This window comes from Dermochelys coriacea, chromosome 2, assembly GCF_009764565.3.
Source record: "Dermochelys coriacea isolate rDerCor1 chromosome 2, rDerCor1.pri.v4, whole genome shotgun sequence".
NCBI classification, from domain to species: Eukaryota; Metazoa; Chordata; order Testudines; family Dermochelyidae; genus Dermochelys; species Dermochelys coriacea.
The window spans coordinates 155,791,020-155,808,852 of NC_050069.1; the positions used below are offsets into that span (position 1 = coordinate 155,791,020).

Genomic DNA, 17,833 nt, shown 5'->3' on the forward strand with positions numbered 1-17,833 from the left:
GGCACTGATAGTTAGTTAAGGCACAGTCCTGCAGCCATTCAAGTCAATGACAATACTCCAATATGTATCACTGAATGTAGGAACAAGCTTACAGAGTCAGAACTTCATTGTTCTGAAATGGACAAAAATTGCTTTCCCTAGAAGGGAACAGTTATTAGAGCAAAGGGCCACTAGATTAGTGGCAAATGAAGTCAACCATATGTTTAAATCACAAAAAATAGAGAGAATAAAGAGATTAACTGTTGCACAAGCCAAATTCCTAGTAACATTTTCCAAAATACTAACATTTATAGCATGATGGCCTAGAGAACAGTAGAGTCCTTTGAAAATACTGGGTATCATTTACTTAGTTATTTAAGAGTTTCTTAAACTGAATGCCAGTGGCAACATTAGTAGCGCATTAGGTATTAGAGCATTTTTATTTAATTACCTTTTGTGCAGCAAGATGGAGAGCAGTTCTCTGGCTATGATCAGCTTTATTAATACCTACTCCTGCCTTCAGCAAGGCCTCAGCACAATCTAACCTGTCAGCCAACACACAGTACATGAGTGGAGTCCTCCCAAACTGGTCTTCTTTATCTTTCAGCTCAGGGTTTCCTATAATTATATAAAAGATGATTACTAAAGTTTGCATCACTAAAGCTTAAGTAAAGGTAAAATGTAACTGTCTATTTGAGAAAGCATGTAATCTGTACAGACACAACAATCTTTAGTCATAAGTTGCTCCCTCAACAGTAAGTGTTTTAATAGGTTAAAGAGGTACTCACAATTATGAAGGCTACTTAAAAACAGATCAGTCCCTACTTTTTTATCCCATCCCATAATAAGGAACAGAAGGAGAAATTGAATGAAACTTGATTTTTAACATCAATATTATCATCTATTTCACTGCTCCTCATTTTAGCATAAACAATCAGCTAATATGCTTATCCATCTCTTTTGGATGCAAATATTGGCACAGGATGAGTGAGTCAGCTGGTTGCTACCAAGAGTTGTTGGGATGGGAAACGAAGTTCAAGCCCTTCTAAAAAATTCAGATCGCTTCCTTTCCACCCACAATAGGGAGGGAATGAAGATGCATCCCCACAGTGCCAAAAGTCTTAACTGCTTCCTGGGTGTCAAAAACAGAAACCAACCCCCTCCTTCCTGGTATCAAATGCCCCAAGTATCCTTTGCTAAGCTATCTAAATTGAGCTCCCACCTGACAACTTCTACAATGTAGTTTTGTATCATCAGTATAAAAATCTGCAACACATTAGAAATAGAACATTTGGGAGCAGGATAAAATAAATCATATTTAATATAAAAATAAACACCCAAGGAATACTATACTGATTATATCATGCAATTTCATAACTCCCCCTGTGCCCAGAGCCACAACCCACTGAAAGTTAACATGGCCATGCAGGAGATTCCTTCCTCCCCCTTAATCATTTGTGCAGCTGCCTGGCAGAAGAACATAACTAGCCCATAATACATATTCAGTCATTCCTGTATCAATTTGCAGCATCCTGGGACTACCAATCCCAAACATTCAAAAAACATGAATTGGGACCCCCAATATAATAGAATTAGTTTTAAAACCATGATATATTTCTATAAAAGAATAAATATTTGGTTATTTTTATTTGCTCTCTGGTTTCTAAGACTTTAAGATTCACATTTTCAAGTTTTCTCTGCAATCATGAGGGCTAGAAACTTATTTTTTGTAAATGAAAACTAAGATGCTAATATAATCACGACTCCAGAAGCTGGGGCTTTAAGAAAAGAATTAAACCTCATGATACTCTAGACTAAGGGTGGACAAACCTTGGCTCAGGAGCCGCACGTGGCTCTTTTACAGTTAAAGTGCAGCTCACAGAGCCTGCTATGTCCCCCTTTCCCCCAATTCTCCACCTAACAGACTGGAGCGGGGAACAAGAGGCTTCTGCCCTGCAGCTGGGTGGTGGGGCTAAAGGCTTCTGCCAGAGACGACTCGTGCTTGCTGAGTGGGGGGATAATTTAAAGGTTTGGCTCCCCCCATCAACAGCTTGAGTCTTGTTCCCCCCAGGCATGCTCCCTCTTACCCTCAGCAGCCCCTCCCTGCAGCTCCCAGGTGTTAGCTCTGAACAGAGAGGCAGCGGCAAACAGCTGGGAGCTGCAGGGAAGGGCTGAAGCTTTCACTCCACAGGGAGAAGCAGCAGCAAAAGCAGCAGCTTTCCCTACAGCTCCCAGCTGTTTGCTGCTGCCTCTCCCCAGGGCTGGGTGCAGTCCCCAGCTTGCTGGCTCCAGTAGCTGCTGTGCAGGGAGGGGGCTCTGTGGCACCATGTGACCGAGAGCAGGGCCAGCAAACTCTAGCAAAAATCTGGGGGACGTGGGAGAGGGGGGTATGTGATCCCACAAGCTCCCCCAAGCGTTGCCTCTGACTTATGCCTAGCAGGGCCCTGTTGGGGCTCGAAGCTTCAGCAGGAGAGGGGCTGAAACCCTGAGCTCTCAAACTTTTGAAGATTGTCATATATGGCTTTGGCCACCTCTACTGTAGACAAAATTGCAACAACTGCCGCAATGCTTCCAGTCTTCATATTTTACAATTTGTCTTGTCACTGCTGTTAGACTGACTTAACTACTGGGTACACTGGCAAGGTCCAATGAGAAGGCCCTGACATGCTACTGGATAGAGGTACATAGAGTCTTGATGGCATTTTGAAACTTTCTTTGGGAAAGAGCAGACATTGTAGTGTAGCTGGAAACACATCCATACACTTTTCACCCCCAGAGATTCTTGTACAAGTCATAGACCAACCTCTCTAGGTCTCTTCTTAACTGTGCCAAGGACAGGGGTTTTCCCCCCATCATGTCTTCAAGTTAGGAATATCCACATGGCTGCCTTAGGGACAATTTCTCCCAGCCAGTTCCCCTCTTCCAAATTTAGGAAAGAAAGTAGCTGGTTGGCATCACAAAGCACTAGCTCAATCCCTCACCTCTGAGAGGAGGGGAATACCAGACCACCCCGCTTATGGAAATCTACCCTTGGACACTAAAGCCAGGGTCAACAGCATGGGCTTCTTTATGAGTCCCATCCAACTTGCTCTAGACCCTTTCCTTCACTCTCATTGGTCCCATCATCTGTCTCCTAGGTATTTTTTAAAGGCAACCCTGGAATGGAGTGCTAGGAAGATTCCCCTCACAAATCAAACAGCCTATTCACCTGGTACATATTGTGACGGGGTATACTAGACCCTCTGAGGCCCCCTGATACACCCCGTTCCAGAAAAGGGCAGTGGAGAGGGTCCTCCAAGCTACCTAGAGTGGCAGTGTAGGACACAGCCAATCAGAGCCCAAGAGGTCAGTATAAGAAGAGCTGAAGGGCCAGAGTAAGGCCAGTTCCTTGCTGGAGATAGAGTGTGGCTGGCTGAGGGAGAGCTGCCCAGCCGTCTGCTGGGCCTCCATTAGGACAAGGCCCTGCAGTAAGGCTGAAGATGGCGCATGGCTGTGGGAAAATGGCCCAGGGAATTAAAGCAGCAGCATGACCTAGATAAAAGGACACTGTAAGTAGTTGCTATCTACTGGGCAGATACCTAGAGTAGCAGGTGGGGCCAGATCTCTCCCTTCCCCCTCATTACCCACTGGGGGAAGTGGCCTGGACATTGAAGCACCCCAGAGGGGGAACTGAATTATAGTGGCCCAGCTGGAGAGCTGCAGCCAGAAAGGCCCTAAAAGTCTGAAGACATAGTCTCCAGGGAGGGAGCCCTGGGGCACTGTTCTATCCCAGAGCAGAGACAACTTGAGGGAGATGTTACAGGGAGCACTGAGAGAGACTGCTGTTGGACTTGTACCCTGGAAGGGGTTTTGCTTTGCTCTCAGAGGCAGACTGTGTGTGACTTGGCTAGAGGGCTAAGTCACAAAGACCCACCACATACAGAGTGAGTATAGGAGCCTGCACTCAGCCAAGTGGGTGCTTGTGAGAGGTGAGTGTCCCGTTACATGTATAAAAATTAAACTTCTTTTTGAATCCCCCTCTGCTTTCCCTTCAGGGCAACCTAGCACAATGTCAGACTTTGGACAGGCATGATTCAGTACCATACCAAAAGATTAGTTCACTGCCTCACCCTTGTGCTCTGCTTTATCACCTACTGAGAACATATGATTTGATATGAACTAGAGTTATTAACAGACTCAAAGTAATGGTAACTAACTACAGAACTTGGTTAACTCCTGGTATTTACCTTGTTTGTGATAGACAAGAGACCACAAAAAGCAATGCCATCTGCTGTGGAATTACCTCCTGCAGTTCTCTGTCATCTCTATTCTTGGACACTCGGTCAAAGTTTCCAGTAAGTCTGAGAGCCTCCTAATTAGAGCTGGGGAACAAACTGATTTTTCAGTTCACTGGCAGGATTAAAAAAAAAATGGGGGTGGAGGGGAAATTTGATTCAACCTGAACCAAAAAGAGGTTACCTACCTTGTACGATAACTGGAATTCGTCAAGATGTTGTCTCTACAGGTGCTCCACATCAGGTGGTGTGCATTCCCATGCAGTCTTGATTGGAGATCTTTGTGAATAGCAGCCACACCTGTGCCCTACGCAACCTTGTACTCCAGTACAAGAGTGCATAGAGAGTGATGGACCCACTGCAGCTCCAGTTCCTTCTCAATCATGAAGACCAGAGGCAAGGACTCCAAAGGAGAGAGGAAGTGGATCAACCATAGAAGCAAAACAACTACACAAGCTAAGAAACCTCTCCTTCTTCTTCAAGTTATTGTCCCGATGGGTGCTCCCTATAAGATGCCCAAACAGTACCCTCAATTACAGAGGAGGATGCTGAGAAGATAGATTCAGTAGAGCACAGAACAGCTTCACTAAAGGCCACATCAGCCCTAATTCATACATGATAGTGTAGTGCTGGGAAAATGTGTGCAAAGAGCTGGAAATAAAGTCCTGGAAATGGGTGCCCCAACCCAGAAGGTAGGTCTCTGTGATGGTCATCTTTGTTGGAGAAGGATGTGAAAAGGAAACTCCCACACAGTACTTTTAATGATCTTTCCATCAGTTTAGGGAGCAGAGAACGCTCCAAGGTATTGCCACCAGTTTGAACGTTTGTGCTTGCTAGGGGGTGTAGAAAGAACTGAGCCAACCTTGCATGTAGTCTTACTGATGTACAGGCTTCCCCGTGGTCTAGGAGCTAAAGATCAGCTCTTGCTGTTGGTTGAGGACTCTGTTGTCATGTGGAAATAAGGCTGGACACTATAGCAAACCCATCCATGGACAGGTACACTCTGGCAGACATGGAGTCCAATATGGCTTGGATGAAGTCTTAGTTGTAGAGGAGTGAGAGCAGACTTTTCTCACATTGAGTCAGGGGCCCAGAGAGTAGAAGAGGAATAAGTGCCTTATTGGATTCCAAATGCATCTCAAGAAAGAAGCTATCCTTGAGTAGCCAGTCATCAAGATGGGGGAAGAAAATTATTCCCATCTGACAAAGATTGGCTGCAATGACTGATGGGACCTTTGTGAAGACACTTAGGGCAGCTGAAAGGCCAAAGGGCAGGACATGGTACTGATAATGGTCCTTGCCAATGATGAATCGTAGGAAGCACCTGGGGGAAGTTCCATGAAAGTATGCATCCTGGAAGCAGAGGGCAATGAACCACTCACCCGGATCCAAATATGGAATTATCAGTACCATGGTTACCATCCTAAACTGCTCAGTGAGGACAAAGGTGTTTAAAGCCTTGAGATCAAAAATCAGTCTCTACCTTTTTTTCCATGGGAACCCAGAAGTATCTGGAGTAGAATAATCCTTTCCTGATGGAAATCCATTGGAATGGGTTTGTCACCCCAGAAGCAGAAGAGCTTTTATCATCTGTCATAAGAGACCCTCTTGAGAAGGCTCCCTGAAAAAAATGATGGGGATGGTATGGGAAGGAGGGATGGAATTGAACTGGACAGCCCAATGAAACTCTCTCTTGGATTCATCTCTCGGAGATGATGAGCTCCCAGGAAGTACAAAATGAGAGAGGCAGCCCTCAAAGGAGTGGGATGGTACAGCAAAGGATCCAGAAAAGGGATGATTCACAATGCTCAACCAATAGGTCAAAACAGTTGCTTGGAGGAAGTTGCCTACTGAGATCACACTGTAGAGAATGGCCCCTGATTAGGAAATCTGGACCTCTTTCTGGAAGTTTGGCAGTGGACTGGGAGAGGCAACTGAGCTATCTGTGGCTTGCAGTATTTAATCTTTGTCACAGGTGTATAGATGCCAAGGGATCACAAAGTTGTCCTGGAATCTTTGAATGAGTGGAGGGATCCATCTATGGCATCAATGAAAGGCTTAGGTCCTTAAAATGGAAGGTCCTCCAGAGTACTTCTGTACTTCCAGGGAGGACAAAAGATTGCAGCCATGATACTTGACGCATGACTACAGTAGTGGCCAGAGAGTGCAAAGCCATGTCCACTGCATCAAGTGAAACCTGAAGGGAAATCTTAGCAATCACCTGGCCTTCTGTGATCAAAGCTTGAAACTGCTTCCTCTGGTTTTGAAGCAAATGATCAATAAAATGAGAATTTGGAGCAATTTGTGGAGTTATATTTTGCTGTCAAGTCCTGATAGCTGACCACTCTGAATTGCACAGCAGCTAAAGCATAGCTTTTATGGCTGGAAAGGTCCAAGTGCTTAAGTTCTTGGTTGGAGGGTGTTGATCTAGACCAATATTGTTTGTTTTTTATTGACAGCACTGATAATCAGAGTTAGAGGTAGGGTGGGAGAAATGGTACTCTGAACCCTTGGCCAGTACATACTAATTTTTATCACCCCAAGTAGATAGAATGGTCGCTGGTGTTTGCAACACTGTGCAGGCTTGCAATAAGAAGTCATTGATTAACAATCTTGCCCTGAGAAGAGGACTAGATGTCCAGAAAGGAGTGCTAAAGTTCTTGTATTTCCTCCCAATGGACGTACAAGGCTTCTGCAATCCTTTTTATAGAATCATAGAATATCAGGGTTGGTAGGGACCTCAGGAGGTCATCTAGTCCAACTCCCTGCTCAAAGCAGGACCAATTTTTGACCCAGATCCCTAAATGGCCCCCTCAAGGATTGAACTCACAACCCTGGGTTTAGCAGACCAATGCTCAATCCTGAAAGGTCTTGCAATCATCTGAGTAGGAAGGTGGGCTGGGAGGGGTATCACCATAACTGCTTCATCAGTTGAGGAGGAAGATTTATTGGATGGTGTCTCCTCTATGCCTCACTCTTGTGAACGCTCACCCTGAGGAAGAGGGTCCCAAGATTCAGTGGCTGCTGGTTTTGACAGGTCCACCTACAGACATCAGAGTCCAAGGAAATGTCCTCTCTGTGTCTATTGGAGGCGTTACAGGTGTCCGTATCAAAGGCTAAGGAAGGAGTTGTAACTGCATTGATATTGGAGGCAGAGTCTTCATGAGATCGTGTGGTAGCACTGGAAGACGGACCGGATCCAGAGGGACTGACAGTACGGCAAGAAAACCCTTTCAGTATCCCTTGAGAGAGGGGATTTGGGTTCTTCCAGAAAACAAAGATCTTCACTGAAGAGGAATCTGGGCAGTACCAGTGAGTTTGGGTACTATTCCTTGGGAGTGACCATATCTAGTAGTTCTGGGGACTGTACTGATGGACTATATGTGCACTCCTTGCCATGACTTGATGAGGACTCTACTGAGGAGGATGATTTTGCTGGAGTTGTTGCTTGTTGAGGAGTCCTTGAGTTTAGAAGATTATACTTCCAATACTGAGAGCAAGCAACCCCAAGCAGCACCTGCAGCGGTACTGGAAGTCTTTTTGGGTAGTCTCAGTACCAGAGGAAGTACCCATACTGTACAGCAACATAAGGTCTCCTTGTTCCCTGACTTTAAAGGTGGATTTTTTTCTCCCCCTTCTCTTGTGCACTCTCTGGGGAACAAGTCACTGGTGTGGGTCCCTCTCCATCTCTCCTGTCTGGGAGACCCAAGTTTCAAATCCCTGCTCTATCAACTATTTATATAGTTGAACAGCCTCAACAGGAGAGACTGAGCTACACCCACACCAGAATATCCCACAAACCAGTGCAGGGGTCAGCAACCTTTCAGAAGTGGTGCGCCAAGCCTTCATTTATTCACTTTAATTTAAGGTTTTGCGTGCCAGTAATACATTTTAACATTTTTTAGAAGGTCTCTCTACAAGTCTAGATAACTAAACTATCATATGTAAAGTAAACAAGGTTTTCAAAATGTTTAAGAAGATTCATTTAAAATTAAAATAAAATGCTGATCTTATGCTGCCGGCCTGCTCAGCCCACTGCCAGCCTGGGGTTCCATTCACCTAGGCCGGCAGCAGGCTGAGCGGGGCCTGTGGCCGGGACCCAAGCTGGCAAGGGGCCAGCAGCCAGAACCCCATACCGGCAGCAGGCTGAGTGGGGCCAGCAGCCAGGATCCCAGACCAGCAGTGGACTGAGCAGGTCAGCCCACTGCCACTCAGCCTGTTGCCGGTCTGGGCTTCCGTCCGCCGGCTCCTGCCAGCCAGGGTTGCAGCTGCTGGCCCCACTCAGCCCTGCCCACAAAGAGTGGGTACCTACCTTCTTCCTGGTTCCAGCCCATTCTCCCTCTCTCTGCACTGAGCTGAGGGTGGGGGTGCACTGATCATAGGGCTGGGGGTGAAGGAGCAGGCTGGGGGTTGGGGTGCAGGGTCTGGCCAGGAGCTAGAATGAGGGAGGGGGCTCACAGTTGGGGCAGGAAGTTTGGGTGTGGAGTGCTTACCTGGGCAGCTCCTATTTGGTGTGAGGGATGCAGGATCTCCAATTTGGTGCTCAGGGTGCATGTGGGAATGTGAGGCATGGGGGGCTGAGAGTGGGGGGAGGGGTGCAGGGGGGGTGTGGGCTAAGGCCATGGGGGTGCTCCCAGCCACCTGCTTAGAGCAGCTGATAGCAGGGGGCTGGAGGAGATAAGCCCTGATTCCACCCCCCTTCCCCAAGGCCCAGTCCCCACCTCGTCTCCACCTCCTCCCCGGACCAGCAGCTCTGCTTCTCCCCCTCCCTCACAAGAGCCATCAGCTGATCGGCAGCAGGGAGAGGAGGAGGGGCAGGAACCCAGCATGCTGGGGGAAGAGGCGGGGGAGGGGGAATTTGCCTGCCCTGCAGCAACAGCTGGCAGGACCAAGCTTCTTCACCCTGCCCCTGCAGGGGCAGGGGGTTGAGAAGAGCAGGCTGGGGCAGGCAGGATTTTTAATGGCATGCTACTGCCTGCCGGGGTCCTGGCCCTGGCCCCGCTCAGCCTGGTGCCGGTCTGGGTTCAGCAGAGGGCTGAGTGGGGCTGGTGGTTGAAACCTAGCAGGAAGCAACATGCCATTAAAAATTGGCACACATGCCATAGGTTGCCAACCCCTGGCCCAGTGGTTGAGGCAGTGTCCCATGTTAGAGACCCAGATCTAATCTCTGCTCCGTATGAGACACAGGAAGGAACTGAACAGGGTCTCCCACATCCCAGGTGACTGCCCTAACACCTAAGGACAACTGGAGGGCTGAAATCTCAGGAGAACATTTTGTCTAAGGCTATGTCTACATTAGCACTTTTGTCAGTAAAACTTTTGTTGGCCAGGCGTGTGGAGAAAAAAACATCTCTGACCGACATAAGTTTCAACAGAAGAAGCACCAGTTTGGACAGCAGTATGTTGGTGGGAGATGCCCTCCTGCCTATATAGCTACCACCACTCATTGGGGGTGGATTAATTATGCCGATGGAAGAGCTCCCTCCCATCGGCATAGAGTGGCTACACAGGAGATTTACAGCAGTGCAGCTGCAACAGTACAGCTGTGCCACTGTAAGGTCTCTAAACTTGCATGCAATATAGGTGTAGCTTGGGATGCTGCATGATGAGTGAGCAAGAGGCCATGAGTCCAAATTCTAGTGTAGACATAGCCTAAGTTTTTCAGCAGGGAAGGGGCCTGGAGAGAGGAAAATCCCTAAAGGCAGAACGAAGAAACCAAGGTGTTGATTACAAGCTTTAAAGCCACAAAGGCTTGGTGGACAGAGACAGAATATTTTGGTCAGGCAAGAGGGGCAGGCTTTCATAGTGGGGGAGGTACCACCCCATTTTGTAAATGGCACCTAAATTAAAGAAAATTGTCAAACTATGTGGCAAATTTGTATCAACATCGCAAATAGTTTCAGGTTGACCAAGACTATACTCTTTCAGCAAATAAACTATTAATCCAAAACATTTTGTCCAGCTCTACTTCTGATCAAACTACTTCTGTCATTGGTCAAGCTAGCCATTCATCTGTTCAGGAAGCTGAAATTAGCAAGGGGAGGTCTCTTCAACTGAAGCTAAGGTTAATATAAACAATTTAGATTTTTTTTGTAATGAGTCTGTCTGTAACCTTCCCTAGACACCTACCTATAATCTTGCTGCATCAGCCTAGTATGATGCTGATTACACTCAATGCCCACAAAAAACTCACCCTTGGCCTTGTCTCATCCATCCCTGAAATAAGAGGGCTGATGCACAAAACAGTTTCTGATTTTGGCTGGATTGGAATGTCCATAATTGTCTTGTGTGGCATGTCAGCCAACAGCACAAAGTACAGATGCACAAAAATAATTAAAAATAAAACCTTGCTAATTTACACTAATGACTGAGAGAACTGTTGCAATTTACTGAATCTTGAAAATTAGACTAAGCAGGCAATACAAAAGCAAGAATAATGCACTACAAAAAGTACTTCCTTTAATTTTAGAAGTGTAGTTTAGTTTTAAAAATAGATTTTTTTAATAAATATTCTACAGAATTTTTTTGCAAAATGAAATTAAGTCAAAACAGCAAGACTTAACTGCAACACTTTGCTATTAAGGGGTACCTTTTTAACCCCGGCCTATACTTGTGTACATGCAATTCTTCATGTGTACAAACACGGGCCCCCAAAGCCTGGGTGAGAATTCTGCCCTGAATTGTTCTTGCAAAGAGACTGATGTTGTGTGTGCATTTTATTTATTTAGATCTAAATAATTAGACAGCAAGAGTTCTAGGTGCCTTAACACTTAATTTTATAGCATACTACATCTAACAGCATGAAAAGAGGTTATTAGCGAGGTTCTATTATAAATTATTTTTAAATGTTACGGTTAGTGCTACTCAAAGGTTTTTTTTTTTTTTAAAATTAAGCCCTAGTTATACATGTAGCTGGTCTTCGATAAAGAAAATAAACTAGAATCTAACGTAGTTACCATCCAGTTTAGTTACATACACTACAGTTTTAAAAAAGTAATGAATTCTAATTGTTTTAGGTGATACACTTACCAATTTTAGGGAAGCCAACAGATCATACACACATTCTTTAATGTGTCATAGTAAAGTAAATTAGAATGCCATCTTATTTTTTTCATGGTTTCTAGGCTTACAATGTTTGTTCATTGCTGCTTAAGGTGATAAGTTCTAATGTTCAGTAGCAGTATTAGAAAGCAGTAAGTAGAAATGTCACTTGTTCACCTAATTTTATGTGGTGATTGATCTGGGATTTCATTCAGGATGTAATAGTTATGCTAATGATAAACAAAAATGGGAACCAAAACTGAAGGTGCAGTTCTTCCTTGGCTCTTGAAAGCTTTTCTTAAGTTCTCACTTCATAGTTTTACACTAATTTCATCACACACTGGGTATAGTTTGTAAAACAAATTTTCTTCTCTCTCTCAAAGAGACAATGAAGCTGGAAGCCAGGAGGCAGAGCTGGAGCAACAGATCCTTGATGACCAGGACAAATTCAGGAAGCTTGAAAAGGAGAAGAGGGTCAGGTCACATCCATGGGACTGAAGACAGCAGAAATAAGGGTGTGCCTGATCAGTGGCTAGCTGACAAACAGATGTGTGTATGATGGACCCCATCACCCTGCCTGGAGCCTCAGTCATCATGGACACTAAAGGTTGTTCTGAGATTCTGACTGTGGGAACATGGGAAATTATTTTGATGTGGTGTTTTCTGTAATGATGCAACAAGGGTTAAATCCCAAGGACACAGGGAGAAGCCTGCCATGGCCAGACTCAGTGGTTGAGATGGCAAGCTCACTGTCTACCCTCACCAGGGAAATTGAATCAGTGTTAAGTGTCTGGCCCAATTAAAAGGTGCTGTGGCCCAGAATCTGCTGGGAGTAGTGAGTCACTTGTACAGTTAAGAAATGCTTTGAACCAGAACTCCACTGGAGGCAGGAAAGGTTGGTGAGTGCAGTGACACACTGGTACAACTAGGAAATGGTGTTTACTAGTTTGTTCAGCAGCTGCATTAATTAATTAAAAATAGTTTCTATGGCAACTTCCACTTTGCTACCTTGTATGTTTACTTTACCACTGTCTTTCTTTACATTGGTACGTAACAAATACCTAGATTATGTTCTGAACAGGATACAGAAGAGATGGTACCATGCCTCAAAAGACTTTACAGTTTGGATTATGATCTTGTAACACTAGACAACATGAAACAGTAGTCAACATAAGGCTGCGAGTCTAACAGTGATTCTGTTACTTTTGTAGCCGCTGGTGCTGGCTCAGGCCACCAACAGCAGTTTGGGTGTGTAGGAGGTGGGGTGCTTACCTCTGAGTGGGGCAGCTCCTCAGCTCCCACAGCCCTGCAGCTCCTAGGCAGCAAAGGAGCTGGGGGGGAGGCTTCATGCTGCTCGGACCCGCAGGCCTCCCAACCCCCGCAGCCAATGGGAACTGCAGCAGCCAGCACTTATGGAGGGGAGATTGATATACACACAGAACATGAAACAATGGGTTTATCATACACACTGTAAGGAGAGTGATCACTTAAGATAAGCCATCACCAGCAGCAGGGGGGGAAAGGAGGAAAACCTTTCATGGTGACAAGCAGGTAGGCTAATTCCAGCAGTTAACAAGAATATCAGAGGAACAGTGGGGGGTGGGGTGGGAGGGAGAAATACCATGGGGAAATAGTTTTACTTTGTGTAATGACTCATCCATTCCCAGTCTCTATTCAAGCCTAAGTTAATTGGATCCAGTTTGAAAATTAATTCCAATTCAGCAGTCTCTCGTTGGAGTCTGTTTTTGAAGCTTTTTTGTTGAAGGATAGCCACTCTTAGGTCTGTAATCGAGTGACCAGAGAGACTGAAGTGTTCTCCCACTGGTTTGCCTGCCAACAACCCCTCCCCATTACTCCCTCCAGCACCAGTAAGGGTCCTGGCCACACACTGCAGCCTGACCCCTCCCTCCCCCACAGGAACAGCAGAGTTCCCAGGCCATGCTGCCCAGCCCTCTGCCCCAGGACCCATAGTGCCCCTGGACTGCCCCCCTGCCTGTACCTGCAGCCCCCTGCCCAAGTTTCAGTCACAGGTATTTTTAGTAAATGTCACAGACAGGTCACAGGCCATGACTTTGTTTACTGCTTGTGATCTGTCTGACTTTTACTAAAAATACCCATGACTAAAATGTAGCCTTAACTTTCCATTATTTAGTTATATTTAAGACTAACTTTTAGTCATGGGTATTTTAGTACAAGTCATGGATAGGTCACGGGCTGTGAATCTTTGTTTTACTGTCCATGACCTATCCATGACTTGTACTACACTCCTGACTAAATCTGGGGAGTGGCACATGTGCTCGTGGGGGGCACTGCGGGTGACAACTGGGGGGACACCACAGGTGCTGGGGGGGGCACAAGTGCTCAGGTGGGGTGGGGGTTGACAGGGCTGGCAGGCTCCCTATACCGCTTCTCAGAAGTAGTGACATGTCCCTCCCTCAGCTTCTAGCTGTGTGTGTTGTCAGCTTCCCATTGGTAGGGAACCATGACCTGTGGGGGCAGTGCCTGCAGGCAGAGGCAGAGCTAGGAGCTGAGGGAGGGACATGTTGCCACTTCTGGGGAGCCCCCCCATCCCAAGGTAAGCACCACCCAGAGTCCTTCCCATGCCCCAGCCCTAAGCCCTCCACCGAAACTGCTCCTTCTGCTGCTGGGGGGGCAGTACACAGTTGCCTGAGACTGCCCTGGCAGCAGCTGGTGCAACTTGCCCAGGGGCTGCCTAAGCTGCTCAGGCAGACCCAGAGCCAGCCACACTGGCCACTGCAGAAGTCACAAGAGGCATGGAAAGTCCATGACAAACTCGCAGCCTTAGTTATAATGGCATGTCCCACAATAAGATAGGCAGGGAAGGGGTTAAACATCCACTGATCTGAGGGATTGCTGTTCCTTCAGAAAAACTGACTCACCCTGACTCCTGGAACGAGAGTTCTTCACATGCACTCATTAGAACAGGGGGACCAAACAGAAACATGCAGAAGGCTAAAAAGGATCCCAAAGAGGAAGTTCTGTGTGTTTTTGTTTTTTAATCCAGCCTGCCATACTGCTGTTGTGAGAAGTTGTGCAAAACTGGCAGGATTAGTGGAATGCTGTCAAAAGATCTTGAACAGTCTTAGAACATTAAGGCAAGTACTGTCTTGCCTCATAATGCTGCCCAGTGCACTGGCATAGTCACACAAGCATACTACGAACTGCCCAATTTCCTTCAGGCATCTACCACTGGTTTCAGCAGTTCCTGATGAAAAGCCAAAAAATACTGTTGTGATGTCATTCCAATTTTGCCAGGCAGTGGTTGGTTCCCCCCACCCCCCAGCAAATGCAGAATCTACATCATATCCTGTTAATGCATAAAAAAGTAGAGATTTTACCTTCTCTTTGCCAAATATTGTAGCAACTTCGAAAACTGAAAAGAACCTATAGGTTTTCCCTCTCATCCATAAGGAATCCAGAGCAACATTATCTGGGTCATACACAACAGTCCTTGAAAGAACTATTTCTTTGTCCAGAGCCCTGATCAATATTTTCTGCAGTTTCTGACAAACTGCATCAGCAACATGCAGTAAATACTTGTATCATGTTTCTTCAAATGAACACAGTACAAAGTTATTTTAGTGCTGCTTTGTGGTGATGAGAAAAGCATAGTTTCACCAACACTGGTGCATAATTCTTTGCTGCCAACTTTTAATGATAACTGCCCAGTCATTTGACAAGTTCAGTCTTGTTTTGGCTAACTCACAGAAACCTCTTCCAGTTTACTTTGAACGGTACCGTATCTGGGAGCAAATGTGTGGCAGAAAAACTTCTATAGGTACTTCAAGCTCTTACTTTCCCAAGTCAGAAAATCCACACAGCCCCATCCAGAATCTTCACTTCAAACAGCAAATGGTGGTGGTGATTCCCTCAAACTTTTTCTGTGCTAGAAAGTTTTCAGTGATCTGAATGTAGCGTGTAAATAGGATTTACGCTTTGTGCTAGTTTAATTCATTCATTGTTTTCCTTTCTTTTTGCTCTCATCATTAGGTCATTGTAGTTAGTTAAAAGGGCATGATTTGCTTATTTGCCTCTGAAGAGATAACAATATAAACCAGATAAAACTATTAAATATCACTTCCTAATGCAATTTATTACTTTAATACTACTAATTTACTCCAGCAAGACTTAATCATGCTTTCTGAAATTGTACGAAGACATCTTTGCCTAACTAGCACTTGAACAACTTTGAATACTAGTTCGGGGGAATCATTTCTGAAAATGATTTGCTTAAAAGGGGTCAATTTCCCACTGTAGACAGTTTAATTGTTCAGATAATTTAAGACATTTTACACATTTGCCCTGGTTAAGATAGTGAAACTGCCCAATTCTCATGCTTTTTATAGACATGACAGACCTCAAACATAAGCGTTTGAAGGCAAAAAAATGAGTTTTGAAGATTGGTACAATTTGAAAAATGATCATGAATAGATGTATTTAGCCAGTAAATTTTATATTTTCAACAAAAATGAGTGATTTCTTTATATCTCCAACTAAACTACTAATCTAACAAGTGTTACTAATAAATTTAAAGGTGTATTGCACATTTGATAACAAATACAAAATAAATTCCTTTGTATTTCCAAAGTCCTTATCTTCACTGAGGCCCAAGAGCTTTATTCTCACAGATGCTGAGCAAATGGAACTCCCACAGTCTCAGCAGGAGTTGCAATTACTCTGCACCTCTGAGAATTGAGCCCTTTACCCACAACAACAACAATTACATTTCAAAATTTAAATGAGTCAGTTTCCAAAGTTATTTAAATAAGTGACAAACTGCAGACTGTCGGCCCTTGGTCAGAGGGGGAGTGTGAAATCTTAGTTCCATTCAACTCAATGAGACCAGAATTTTGCCTTGTGTCTTCATCTGTGTTTGGAAATAACCAAGAATGTTACCAAAATCTAAGTAACAAATAGGGTTTTGGTTTACTTTTCTGAAATTCTGCTTAGTAGTAAAACATTGCTTCTCCACATGTTCAGGTAACTCAAGCAGTTGGGAGAGAACTTTACTAAACTTTCCAGAAATGTACTCACCTTTGGCGAATATAACCACATGAAATTTCACCCAAAGGAGAATTTGGTCAAAATGTTAAATTTCCCAAAACAGGTGTTTTAAACCAATGTGCCTTCTTGGTCAGACCACTGTTATTTAATCGCTATGATAAATTTTCTATTTAATCTTATTATTTAATTACATCACAGACAATAGATGATGATAATAGGACTGCATATTTTTACAGATATTACTAAGAGCGTACTTCCACTTAGGATCAGAACAAGGACAGTAATACTGGAAGTTAAATACTGGAGTGAAAAGCTGCCAATTTCAGATAGCTGAGACATGCATCTATAAAGAGAACACTTACCTGCTATTAGCTTTTGGAGGGCACCCTTATCTCCATTAATAGCAGCAGCATGAACTTGAGATGCTATTGAGGAACCATTGAACAGCCAGTTCTCTGAAACATTCATACTCTTCCCAGGTATTGTCACAGGCTGGATCTGCAACAACAACATTTTTAGTAAAAATTATATATTTTTGTACAAATCAAAATGTAATGCAATTTTAATCATGTAATGTGAAGAAGACTAATAGAATGTTAAAGTGGTTAGATTGTGCTGTAAAAACAAAAAAGTGTTCTGCTTTATATGTTAACAAAAGCCCCTAACTTAGGCTCAATAGACAAGCCATGCATTAGAGATATTTGTAATAGTCTTTTTGCCTGAAAAACAAACACCAATTGAGACTCTTAGCTGAACTCTCCAAATAGCATAGAATATATATTCATCTATAGTTGAACAGAATGTATTTAAGAATTTTATTTTATCTGCTTGATTCACAAACAAAAGCTTGGCTCCAACCATCCTTTCTAATACTTTACATTTGTCACAGATAGTAAACATAAGCATATTAGTCCAAGTTAAAATGATCTCGAGAGTTAGTAATATAGCTCCATTTACTAAAGGATCTCAGTGTTCTACAAAGGTGGTAATATCCCCATTTTACAGGTCAGGAATCTCAGGTATAGAAAAAAGTTGTTACCTGCCAAATGTCACACACAGTAAGAGAATTGGAAATTTAACCTAGATTCCCAGATCCATGCAATAATCACTATATCACACGGCTTCCATACTACATAAGGGTATTAGGATTCAGGGTATTTTTAAATTAAAAAATAGAAAGTACCCCAACTATCTACATATTACTCAATTGTCCTTATACAAGGGACAATATTCTCAAGCTCTCTGAAGAAAATTCATTCTTAAAATTGTGTTCTCAATTCATGTATGACAATATTGAAGTATCTAGTGAATATACTCTAAATCAGTGGTCCCCAACGTGGTGCCCGTGAGCACGCGCCAGGGCAGTTTTGTGTGCCTGCAGGACACCCCGCTGCCAAAAAGCATTGCCATTTCTCGGTGGCATTTCGGCAGTGATGCTTCTTGCTGCTGCCACTTCTCGGCAGCATTTCGGTGGTTGGTTCTCCGGCGGCTGCGCTCGGCAGCAGTATTTCGGC

The 17,833-nt window shown here is 44.4% G+C and overlaps 1 protein-coding gene and 1 long non-coding RNA gene across 5 annotated transcripts in view; one reads left to right on the forward strand and one right to left on the reverse strand.

Moving 5' to 3' along the window:
* Positions 1–17,833, reverse strand: part of INVS (inversin) — a 201,747-nt gene that overhangs the window by 174,313 nt on the left and 9,601 nt on the right. For 2 of the 4 annotated variants that reach the window (XM_043508523.1, XM_038388551.2), the window contains exons 2-3: positions 16,682–16,817; positions 431–597 (exon numbers count right to left, since the gene is read on the reverse strand). In XM_043508523.1, coding sequence (XP_043364458.1) covers positions 431–597; positions 16,682–16,787 — 273 coding nt within the window. In that variant the 5' untranslated portion in view covers positions 16,788–16,817. Of the gene's footprint in view, positions 1–430; positions 598–16,681; positions 16,818–17,833 lie in introns of those variants that run through there. The other 2 variants (XM_043508525.1, XM_043508524.1) reach the window with 2 other exon arrangements.
* On the forward strand, positions 3,362–12,287 carry LOC119850495. Its single transcript, XR_005290891.2, has 2 exons — positions 3,362–3,527; positions 11,678–12,287. It is a non-coding gene; the product is annotated as an uncharacterized LOC119850495 (long non-coding RNA).